This window comes from Salvelinus sp. IW2-2015, unplaced genomic scaffold (assembly GCF_002910315.2).
Source record: "Salvelinus sp. IW2-2015 unplaced genomic scaffold, ASM291031v2 Un_scaffold5740, whole genome shotgun sequence".
NCBI lineage: Eukaryota > Metazoa > Chordata > Actinopteri > Salmoniformes > Salmonidae > Salvelinus > Salvelinus sp. IW2-2015.
The window spans coordinates 11,725-24,066 of record NW_019947005.1 but is presented as its reverse complement, the minus strand read 5'-3'; the positions used below and the strand labels follow the sequence as shown (position 1 = coordinate 24,066).

At 47.4% G+C, this 12,342-nt stretch overlaps 1 protein-coding gene across 1 annotated transcript in view; it reads right to left on the bottom strand.

The window, feature by feature from the left end:
- LOC112078486 (PDZ domain-containing protein 2-like) overlaps positions 1-6,791 on the bottom strand; it is a gene marked incomplete at both ends in the record, with an annotated part of 15,663 nt that extends 8,872 nt beyond the window's left edge. The window contains 4 exon segments of the mRNA XM_024144712.2: positions 116-807; positions 976-1,191; positions 6,185-6,353; positions 6,684-6,791. Of these exon segments, the coding sequence (XP_024000480.2) occupies positions 116-807; positions 976-1,191; positions 6,185-6,353; positions 6,684-6,791 (1,185 nt within the window).
- Between the last annotated feature and the right edge of the window lie 5,551 nt (positions 6,792-12,342).

Sequence of the window (12,342 nt, the reverse complement as noted above, 5' to 3'; positions counted from 1 at the left end):
TACCAGTGTTAACATGGACGATTTGTGATGTCTGTGTACTGTAGACATTAGCCTGGAATCCAAAACTGATATGGTGAAATAACAGTTTGGATTCCAGGACGGGTAACCAACGTACCCTCTCGGCCGCTCCTCCGAGCCTCAGTCCAGTGATCACCACCTTCAGAGGAGAGGATCTGATRTCCAGGTCCAGACCGAAGGACTCTTCCTCACTCCTCCTCAGGACCACCCTGTCGATGGTGCAGACCCCCGCCAGCTCGCTGCAGGCCTCGCCCTTCTTACAGAGGGGGTTGGGGTMAGACCCAGGCCGGCCCAGGGAGCGGCTGGAGACAACCCCAGGCTCAGGGACCAGAGGCTGGGAGGATGGGGACATTGGAGACTCCTCTCCTTTGGGTCTCTGGTTCTGCTGATTGGTTGGCTGGATGGGCGGGGCCTCGATGCTCAGCATACTCTTGACGCGGGTCACAGCCTTGTGTTCCAGCTTAGGGGAGRGCTTGGGCTCCAGGGGGCCCTGAGGGTCCATCCTCACACCCAGGTTACTGGGGCCTGTCGTGGGGAAAGACCCTCCTCCTCCCCCGAGGTTCTGGTGGTGGTCCGACCGACGGATAGGCATGAAGGGTGATTCGGCGCCGGAGGAAGGAACGAAAGCGACCCCTTCCTCTGACTCCAGAGAGATACTATGAAGCAGGATATGTGGGCCTTCACTCTCCTCGTCCACCTCCACTGATGACGTAGAGAACATGATGCCAGAGTCAGCAACCACCCCCATGGCGGTAACACGACCAGCGACCTGGCGGAAGGGCAGGGTAACTAGACAAAGAAAAAGAGAGAGAGAGAAAGAGAGAGAGTGAATGAAAGGAGAGGGTTTAACACACATCCAGCTATTGCACGGGAACTGACCTGCTGATCCCAAAAAGTCTCATAAAGACAGAAAACACAACATTTTTGACCAACACGGTATCTCCATCATATCCTCACCAGCATCTTCATCATCGCTGACCTCATCGTCATAGCAGATGACTCGTCTCTGTCGGAGCAGTGGGCTACGGACGGAGCTGCTACCAGGACTACACACGTTGGGCTGGCGCTGGGTGCTCTCCACTGGCCGGTTCAACACCGGGACACCGGGAGCCTTATCATCTGTTCTGACCCCCACACTGTTCTCCACTCCCACACCGGAGGCATCTTTTAACCCTGAGGAGGAAGACAGAGATGTCAGGTGAGACTGATCATGAACATCAACGGTTTCGAGAAACATAATGCTGGTTTACCCAGCTGCTGATTAGATTGATGAATGGTTCTTATAGCTGTACTATAACACAACATTAGTAAACCGTTCTGTAGAAAACTCTCTCTCTGGCCCTGGCAGTTAGAGACTAACTTGGGGACTCTCTAGCCCCAGCAGAGGCTACCATCTCCCGGTCGTTCACACCTCTTGTCCTGGCCACTCCATTGCTAGGGGGTTGCTAGGGGCCCTTATCACATCGTGGGGTGAACCAATCACAGGCCTTACCTGGTGGTTTTCAAACCCCCTACTTCTGTCCCTGGACTCAGTCTCCAGCAGGCAGCTCTCTCATTAACCTCTGCCCTGCACATCACACCGCTGGACCTCTCTAGCAGGCAGCTCTCTCATMAACCTCTGCCCTGCACATCACACTGCTGGACCTCTCTAGCAGGCAGCTCTCTCATTAACCTCTGCCCGGACACATCACACAGCTGGACCTCTCTAGCAGGCAGCTCTCTCATTAACCTCTGACTCTGGCACCGATCACCACCACTGATCCTACTCTAGCAGGCAGCTCTCTCATAACCTCTGCCCTCACATCACACAGCTGGACCTTCTAGCAGGCAGCTCTCTCATTAACCTCTGCCCGGCACATCACACAGTGGACCTCTCAGCAGGCAGCTCTCTCATTAACCTCTGCCCTGCACATCACACGCTGGACCTCCTAGCAGGCAGCCCTCTCATTAACCTCTGCCCTGCACATCACACCGCTGGACCTCTCCAGCAGGCAGCTCTCTCATTAACCTCTGCCCTGCACATCACACAGCTGGACCTCTCCAGCAGGCAGCTCTCTCAAACCTCTGCCTGGGCACATCACACCACTGGACCTCTCCAGCAGGCAGCTCTCCATTAACCTCTGCCTGGGCACATCACACGCTGGACCTCTCCAGCAGGCAGCTCTCTCATTAACCTCTGCCTGGCACATCACACCACTGGACCTCTCCAGCAGGCAGCTCTCTCATTAACCTCTGCCTGCACATCACACGCTGACTCTCCAGCAGGCAGCTCTCTTCATAACCTTGCCCTGCACATCACACCACTGGACTCTCCAGCAGGCAGCTCTCTCATTAACCTCTGCCTGGGCACATCACACCGCTGGACCTCTCCAGCAGGCAGCTCTCTCATTAAACTCTGCCTGGGCACATCACACCACTGGACCTCTCCAGCAGGCAGCTCTCTCATTAACCTCTGCCCTGCACATCACACCGCTGGACTTCTCCAGCAGGCAGCTCTCTCATTAACCTTTGCCCTGCACATCACACCCGGGACCCTCTAGCAGGCAGCTCTCTCATTAACCTCTGCCCGGACATCACACAGCTGGACCTCTCTAGCAGGCAGCTCTCTCATTAACCTCTGCCCTGCACATCACACCACTGGACCTCTCTAGCAGGCAGCTCTCTCATTAACCTCTGCCCTGCACATCACACCACTGGACCTCTCTAGCAGGCAGCTCTCTCATTAACTCTGCCCGGACACATCACACAGCTGGACCTCTCTAGCAGGCAGCTCTCTCATTAACCTCTGCCCGGACACATCACACAGCTGGACCTCTCTAGCAGGCAGCTCTCTCATTAACCCTGCCCTGCACATCACACCGCTGGACCTCTCTAGCAGGCAGCTCTCTCATTAACCTCTGCCTGGCACATCACACAGCTGGACCTCTCTAGCAGGCAGCTCTCTCATTAACCTCTGCCCTGCACATCACACAGCTGGACCTCTACTGCAGGCAGCTCTCTCATACCTCTGCCCTGCACATCACACCGCTGGACCTCTCTAGCAGGCAGCTCTCTCATTAACCTCTGCCCTGCACATCACACAGCTGGACCTCTCTAGCAGGCAGCTCTCTCATTAACCTCTGCCCTGCACATCACACAGCTGGACCTCTCTAGCAGGCAGCTCTCTCATTAACCTCTGCCCTGCACATCACACAGCTGGACCTTCTAGCAGGCAGCTCTCTCATTAACCTCTGCCCTGCACATCACACCGCTGGACCTCTCTAGCAGGCAGCTCTCTCATTAACCTCTGCCCGGACACATCACACAGCTGGACCTCTCTAGCAGCAGCTCTCTCATTAACTCTGCCCTGCACATCACACCGCTGGACCTCTCTAGCAGGCAGCTCTCTCATTAACCTCTGCCTGCACATCACACCCTGGACTTCTCCAGCAGGCAGCTCTCTCATTAACCCTTGCCTGGGCACATCACACCACTGGACCTCTCCAGCAGGCAGCTCTCTCATTAACCTTGCCCTGCACATCACACCGCTGGACTCTCTAGCAGGCAGCTCTCTCATTAACTCTGCCCTGCACATCACACCGCTGACCTCTCTAGCAGGCACTCTCTCATTAACCTCTGCCCTGCACATCACCACGCTGGACCTCTCTAGCAGGCAGCTCTCTCATTAACCTCTGCCTGCACATCACACGATGGACCTCTCTAGCAGGCAGCTCTCTCATTAACCTCTGCCCTGCACATCACACAGCTGGACTCTCTAGCAGGCAGCTCTCTCATTAACCTCTGCCCTCACATCACACCGCTGGACCTCTCCAGCAGCCAGCTCTCTCATAACCTCTGCCCTGCACATCACACAGATGACCTTTCCTTCTCCACATGGACAAGCCTTCCGTCTGTAGGTCACTGACCAGTAAAAACCCTTCTACTAGTTCCCTCTGTTACGTTGAGTGGGTCTTAATGTGTGTGTGTGTGTCTAAGTGTGTGTGTGTGGTTAATGTGTGTGTGGTGTGTCTTAATGTGTGGTGTTGTTAATGTGTTGTGTGTCTTAATGTGTGTGTGTGTGTGTGTGTGTTAATGTGTGTGTAAAAAGTGTGTCTGTACATCTGTTTCCTACTAGTCATTAACCACGCCTTCTAACAGAGCACCGGACAGTTGTACTAGATCTAAACCACTGTTGTATCTAATCTAACCGGGACAGTTGTACCTAGATCTAAACCGGGACAGTTGTACCTATCAACCAGACAGTTTTCCTAGATCTAAACCGGGACAGTTGTACCTGATCTAAACCAGACAGTTGTATCTAGATCTAAACCGGGACAGTTGTACTAGATCTAAACGGGACAGTTGTACCTAGATCTAAACCGGACATGTACTAGCATTAACGGACGTTGTACTAGACTAAACCAGGACAGTTGTTCCTAGATCTAAACCGGGACAGTTGTACCTAGATCTAAACCAGGACAGTTGTACCTAGATCTAAACGGACAGTTGTACCTAGATCTAACCGGGACAGTTGTACTAATCTAACCGGACAGTTGTACCTAGATCTAACCGGGACAGTTGTACCTAGATCTAAACCGGGACAGTTGTACCTAATCTAAACGGGACAGTTGTACCTAGATCTAACCGGGACAGTTGTACCTAGATCTGAACGGGACAGTTGTTCCTAGATCTAAACCGGACAGTTGTACCTAGATCTGAACCGGGACAGTTGTACCTAGATCTAAACGGACAGTTGTACCTATATCTAAACCGGGACAGTTGTACCTAGATCTAAACCAGGACAGTTGTTCCTAGATCAAACCAGACAGTTGTACCTAGATCTAAACCAGGACAGTTGTACCTAGATCTAAACCGGGACAGTTGTACCTAGATCTAACCGGACAGTTGTACCTAATCTAAACCGGGACAGTTGTACCTAGATCTAAACCAGGACAGTTGTATCTAGATCTAAACCGGGACAGTTGTACCTAGATCTAAACCGGGACAGTTGTACCTAGATCTAAACCGGAAGCAGTTGTACCTAGATCTAAACCGGACAGTTGTTCCTAGATCTTAAACGGACAGTTGTACCTAGATCTAAACTGGACAGTTGTACCTAGATCTAAACCGGACAGTTGTACTAGATCTAAACCAGGACAGTTGTTCCTAATCTAAACCAGGACAGTTGTATCTAGACTAAACCGGGACAGTTGTACCTAGATCTAAACCGGGACAGTTGTATCTAGATCTAAACCGGGACAGTGTACCTAGATCTAAACCGGGACAGTTGTACCTAGATCTAAACCGGGACCAGTTGTACCTAGATCTAAACCAGGACAGTTGTATCTAGATCTAAACCAGGACAGTTGTACAGATCTAAACGGACATTGTATCTAGATCTACCGGACAGTTTTCTAGATCTAAACCAGGACAGTTGTACCTAGATCTAAACCGGGACAGTTGTTCCTAGATCTAAACCGGGACAGTTGTACCTAGATCTAAACCGGGCAGATTGTACCTAGATCTAAACCAGGACAGTTGTACCTATATCTAAACCAGGACAGTTGTTCCTAGATCTAAACCAGGACAGTTGTTCCTAGTCTAAACCAGGACAGTTGTATCTAGATCTAAACCAGGACAGTTGTACTAGATCTAAACCGGACAGTTGTTCCTAAGATCTAAACCGGGACAGTTGTACATAGATTAAACCAGGACTGTTGTACCTAGATCTAAACCGGACAGTTGTACCTAGATCAAACCGGGACAGTTGTACCTAGATCTTAAACCGGGACAGTTGTATCTAGATCTAAACCGGGACATTGTTACCTAGATCTAAACCAGGACAGTTGTACCTAGATCTAAACCGGACAGTTGTTCCTAGATCTAAACCAGGACAGTGACCTAGATCAAACCAGGACAGTTGACCTAGATCTAAACCGGGACTGTTGTAACCTAGATCTAAACCAGGACAGTTGTACCTAGATCTAAAACCAGGACAGTTGATCTAGATCTAACGGACAGTGTAGCCTAGACTAAACGGGACAGTTGTACCTAGATCTAAACCAGGACAGTTGTACCTAGATCTAAACTGGGACAGTTGTACCTACATCTTACGGAGACCACTATCAGTTGGTGGCACTCTTTTTCATATACCATATGGATGTGGAATAGGGGAAATGGACTGTACCATGTGGCTGAGTGGCGGGGGTGTCGTCTATTGAGGTGTTACAGCTCCTGTGGTGGAGCATGTCGTCATCACTGGATCCCATCGCATTGGTTTCCGACAGCGACGAATGACTGGTTACTTCCTGGGAAAAGTACTGAGATAGCTCCGCCTCTGAACTCAGAGACCCTTGCTGCTCAGAAAGAGAGAGAGAGATTAGATGAAAGCAAGAGGAAAACTTCACTTAGATTCGTGTAAGAAGGAAGACTCAAAGCCTTGAGTGTTCCATTTACCCCATTTATCCTTTGAATCTAATGAGAGGCTGAGAGCTATAGAAACTCTGCTGAAGAGGAAGAACAGTTGAGGTCAAGGTCTCAACCCAATACGATTCAGCCGCAAAACATTGGTGATTCCTAACAATAGTGAATGGACATTGACTGGTGATCGATTGATTGATTGATTGGTTCATGTATTGATAGATCGATTGAGTGATATATTGATTGTTGTGTGTAATGTATCGTACCCTGCTGACGGGCTCCAGGAACCTCTTCATGGTCCAGCTGAGGGAAGAGCCATCTGCCTGTTTGGCCTTCACTGTGAGAGAGGGGCTCTTAGAGGGCATGCCTAGAGGTCAGGGGTCAGAGGAAACAGGTTAGACTAGAATCACATTCACTCAACAACCTGACTCTAATATAGACATCACAACAGACTATGATTCCAGGCCAGCACTTCTAAGCGCTGGCGATAGAAATATAGGTTTGTGGGTGTGTAAGAAATAATTTGGCTATTTTTACAACCAGAATTATGGGCACAGTAGCAAGCGGTGGCGCAAAAGGGTTTTGATAAATAAACAAGTTGTGGGTGTGTCGAGGCTTGGCCCCTCACTGACCAATCAGAACGTGTTCCATGACTAAATATGTGGTTGCTTCAAGTTGTGCATTTAAAATAAAATAAAATCTAATTTTATTTGTCACATGCGCCGAATACAACAGGTATTATAGTGAAATACTTACTTACGAGCCCTTAACGAACACTGCTTAAAAAAGTTTTAATAAAAAAATAAAAAATAAGTGTATAAGTAAAAATAGAAAATAAAAGTAACAAATAATTAAACAGCAGCAGGTAAAAATATTCAATAGCGAGGCTATATACAGGGGTACGGTACAGAGTCAATGTGGAGGCTATATACAGGGGTACCAGTACAGAGTCAATGTGGAGGCTTATACAGGGGGTACCAGTACAGAGTCATGTGGAGGCTATACAGGGGTACCAGTACAGGTCAATGTGGACTATATCAGGGGTACCGGTACAGAGTCAATGTGGAGGCTATATTCAGGGGTACCGGTACAGAGTCAAATGTGGAGGCTATATACAGGGGTGTACCATACAGAGTCATGTGGGAGCTATATACAAGGGTGTACCGTACAGAGTCAGTGTGGAGGCTATATAAACAGGGGTACCAGTACAGAGTAATGGTGGAGGCTATATACAGGGTTACCGGTACAGAGTCATGTGGAGCTATATAAGGGGTCCGGTACAGAGTCAATGTGGGGCTTAAACAGGGGGTTACCAAGTACAGTCAATGTGGAGGCTATATACAGGGTGTACCGGTACAGAGTCAGTGTGGAGCTATATACAGGGTTACGGTACAGAGTCCATGTGGAGGGTATATACGGGAGGTACCGTACAGAGTCAATGTGGAGGCGTATATACAGGGTACGTACAAGTCAATGTGGAGGCTATATACAGGGTGGTTAGGTACAGAGTCAGTTGGAGGCTATATACAGGGGTACCGGTACAGAGTCAATGTGCGGGGGGCACCGGTGTCGAGGTAAAGTGAGGTAATAATGTACATGTAGGGTAGAGTTATTTAAGCCTATGCATAGATAATAAAAGAGAGTAGCAGCAGTGTAAAAGAGGGTTCTGGGTAGCCATTTATTAGCTGTTCAGGAGTCTAATGGTCTTGAGGGTAGAGCTGTTCAGGAGTCTAATGGCTTGGGTAGAAGCTGTTCAGGGTCTAATGGCTTGGGAGGTAGAATTGTTTCAGAGTTTAATGGCTTGGGGGGTGAGGTAGAGGCTGTTCAGGAGTCTAATGGCTTGGGGGTAGAACTGTCTAGGAGTTTCTTAATGCTTGGGGGTAGAAGCTGTTCAGGAGTCTAAATGGCTTGGGGGTAGAAGCTGTTACGGAGTCTAATGGCTTGGGGTAGAAGCTGTTCAGGAGTCTAATGGCTTGGGGGTAGAAGCTGTTCAGAGTTCTAATGGCTGGGGGTAAAGCTGTTCAGGAGGTTAATGGCTTGGGGGTAGAAGCTGTTCAGAGTCTAATGGCTGGGGTAGGAAGCTGTTCAGGAGTCTAATTGGCTTGGGGGTAGAAGGCTGTTCAGGTCTAATGGCTTTGGGGTAGAAGCTGTTCAGAGTCTAATGTGGAGGGTAAGAAGCTGTTCAGGAAGTTAATGGCTTGGGGTTAGAAGCTGTTCAGAGAGTCTAATGGCTTGGGTTAGAAGCTGTTCAAGCAGTCTAAATGGCTTGGGGAGAGGCTGTTCAGGAGTTCTAATGGCTTGGGGGTAGAAGCTGTTCAGAGGTCTAATGGCTTGGGGTAGAAGCTGATTACGGAGGAGTCTAATTGTTGGGCGGGTGAGAAAGCTGTTTTTTAGCGTTCAGCGGTCTAATGGCCTTGGGGGTAGACAGAGAAAGAAGAAGAAAAGAAAAAAGAGAGAAAAGAAGAGAAAAGAAGCTGTTTCAGGGAGTCTAATGCTTTGGGGGTCAAGAAGAGAAAGACAAGAAAGAGAAAAAGAATAGGAAGAAAGAAAAAGAAAAAAAAGAAAGAAAAAGAAAGAAGAAGAAGAACAGAAAAGACAAGAGAAGAAGAAGAAAGAAAATAAGAATAACCTAAAAAAAAGGAATCTGAAGAAAAGAAAAAGAAAGAAAGAAGAGAAAGAGAGAGGAAGGAAAAGGGGGTAAAAGGAAACAAAAGAAGAAAAGAAGAAAGCTGTTTTCAGCAGGGTCTAATGTTGGGGTAAAGAAACAAGAGATAGAAAAAAAAAAAAGAAGGAAGAGAAAGTAGAAGCAGAAGCTGGTTTCATGAGTCTAATGGTTGGAGGGGTAGAGCTTGTTCAAGAGTCAATGGCTTGGGGTTATGCTATTCTGGGGTAGTAAGAAGATACTTAAGAAGCTGTTCAGGAGTCTTATGGTGGGGGTAAAATAAACAAAAGTATAACAAGGGGGAGTATAAAGTAAGAAGAAATTTAGTAGAGCTTAGCATAGAGAAGAGATAAGAGAGAAGATAGAGAAGATATAATAAGGAGGAAGACTAAAAACAGGAAGAAGAAGGAAGAGAGAGAGTAAGAAGGAGAAAGAGAGAAAAGAGAAAGTTAAGAAAGCTGTTCAGGAGTCTAATGCCTTGGGGTAGAAGCTGTTCAGGAGGCTATGGCTTGGCGCGTAGAACTGTTCAGGAAAGTCTAATGGGCTTGGGGGTAGAGAAGAAAGAAGAGAAAGAGCAGAACAAGAAGAAAGAAGAAAAGAAAGAAAGAGAGAGAAAAGATAGAGAAGAAAAAAGAAAGAGAAAGAAGAAAAAGAAGCTTTCAGGGTCTTTTGGCTTGGGGTAGAAGCTGTTCAGGAGTCTAATGGCTTGGCCCTAGAAGGCTGTTTCAGGAGCTCTAATGGACTTGGGTAAGAAGCTGTTCAGGAGTCTAATGGCTTGGGAGGTAAAGCTGTTCAGGGATTCTATGGCTTGGGGGTAGAGCTGTTCGGAGGTCTAATGGCTTGGGGAGAAGGTGTTATCGAGGTCTAATGGATTGGGGGTAGAAGCGTTCAGAGTTCTAATTGGCTTGGGGATTATAGAATGCTGTTCAGGGGTCTATGCTGGGGGTAGAAAGTTGTTAGGAGTTCTAATTGGCCTTTGTGGGTAGAACTGTTTTCAGGAGTCTTATGGCTTGGGGGTATTTTCTAGGAAGCTGTTCAGCGTTCTAATGGGCTTGGGGGTAGAAGGCTGTTCGGATCTATGGCTTGGGGGAGAAGCTGTTCAGCGCAGGTCTAATGGCTTGGGGTAGAAGCTGATTCAGGAGTCTAAATGGCTTGGGGGTAGAAGCTGTTCAGGAGCCTTATGGCTTGGGGGTAGAAGCTGTTCAGGAGTCTAATGGCTTGGGGGGTAGAAGCTGTTCAGGAGTCTAATGGCTTGGGGGTAGAAGCTGTTAAGAAGCCTCTTGGACCTCGACTTGGCGCTCCGGTAGCGCTTGCCGTGCAGTAGCAGAGATAACAGTCTATAACTAGGGTGGCTGGAGTCAATTTTTAGGGCCTTCCTCTGACACCGCCTGGTATAGAGGTCCTGGATGGCAGAAAGCTTGGCCCCAGTGATGTACAGGGCCATACAGTCTTTTATGTATTGCGTTGTCATCAACTCCAATTTGAATGATAGTCCGTTATAGACTAGTTAGTTAAATAGCCACATTCTTCTAATCGCATTGCTTCAATAGGGCAATACATTGTTAAACATAGGCTGTAGCATTTGCACATATATACCACAGGGGCTAGGCCTACTGTAAATTACAGTCTGGACATGGACATGCCAAATGTATTTGTTAAGCAATATTAAATTGATTAAGGCCTAAAAAGACAATGTATAATTCTAATCAGATTCTAATAAAAATTAAACAACTACTTGTTTTAAAATAGGCTTTGTCTAAATACAGTTCCAGGCACCATAATTGCTCCTCGTGGGCGTATAATACAGACAAGGCCAATTTATGGAGGGTTTTTACCCACATCCAAACTGTTCACAGGGGTTAAAGATCCAATATACAGAGAAAGAGAAGGAGAGAGGAGGAGAGAGGAAGAGAGAGGAAGAGAGAGGAGGGGAGAGAAGGAGACGAGCAGGAGACAGGAAGAGAGAGGAGGGGACAGGAGGGGAGAGAAGGAGACGAGCAGGAGACAGGAAGAGAGAGGAGGGGAGAGGTTAAAGATTGGTTAAAGATCCAATATACAGAGAAAGGGGGAATGTCCGCTCGCCGTTACGCTGCTCTCAAATGTAATGTTTTATAAACATCATCATCTAACAGGTCATATTTGGACTCCTCCAGAAATAGCAGACGGAATCGTATCGCGTTCCAGCCATGTAGCCTGCGTTCTCCCCATCAACCCCATTGGACGGTGAACCTTTCTAATAAGTTCGTAAAAAAAAAAAAAAATCAAACAAACGAAAAACAATCAATCTGTTTCGTAAAATAACAACAATATTTCTAAAATAGGATCGGGTTAGAAACTGTTACATGCCATTAGGAATAACATTCCCACATCTATACAAATTACTCGGCTCCTGTCCGTTGTATCGCTGTCGATGTACGAGGACGATTCTCCAGATTCTCTGCAGGTGATATATAGAATTAAATAGTTTGGAGGAGCCTGTCTTTGGTGGAGCCTGTCTCAGGACAGGGGCGCTATTTGAAAATGGAGGATGGATAGCCTACGTGAACAAGCGAAATGCAGGTACAGTTGAAGTCAGACGTTTACATACACCTTAGCCAAATACATTTAAACTCAGTTTATCACAATTCCTGACATTTAATCCTAGTAAAAATTCCCTGTTTTAGGTCAGTTAGGATCACCACTTTATTTTAAGAATGTGAAATGTCAGAATAATAGTAGAGAGAATGATTTCATTCAGATTTTATTTCTTTCATCACATTCCCAGTGGGTCAGAAGTTTACATACACTCAATTAGTATTTGGTAGCATTGCCTTTAAATTGTTTAACTTGGATCAAGCGTTTCGGGTAGCCTTCCACAAGCTTCCAAATAATTTAGGTACATTTTGGCCCATTCCTCCTGACAGAGCTGGTGCAACTGAGTCAGTGTGAGCCTCTCCTTGTTCGCACACGCTTTTTCAGTTCTGCCCACACATTTTCTATAGGATTGAGGTCAGGGCTTTGTGATGGCCACTGCAATACTTGACTGTGTTGTCTGAACCATTTTGCCACAACTTGGAAGTATGCTTAGGGTCATTGTCCATTTGGAAGACCCATTTGCGACCAAGCTTTAACTTCCTGACTGATGTCTTGAGATGTTGCTTCAATATATCCACGTACTTTCCTCCCTCGTGATGCCATCTATTTTGTGAAGTGCACCAGTCCTCCTGCAGCAAAGCATCCCCACAATGATGCTGCACACCCGTGCGTCACAGTTTGGGATGTGT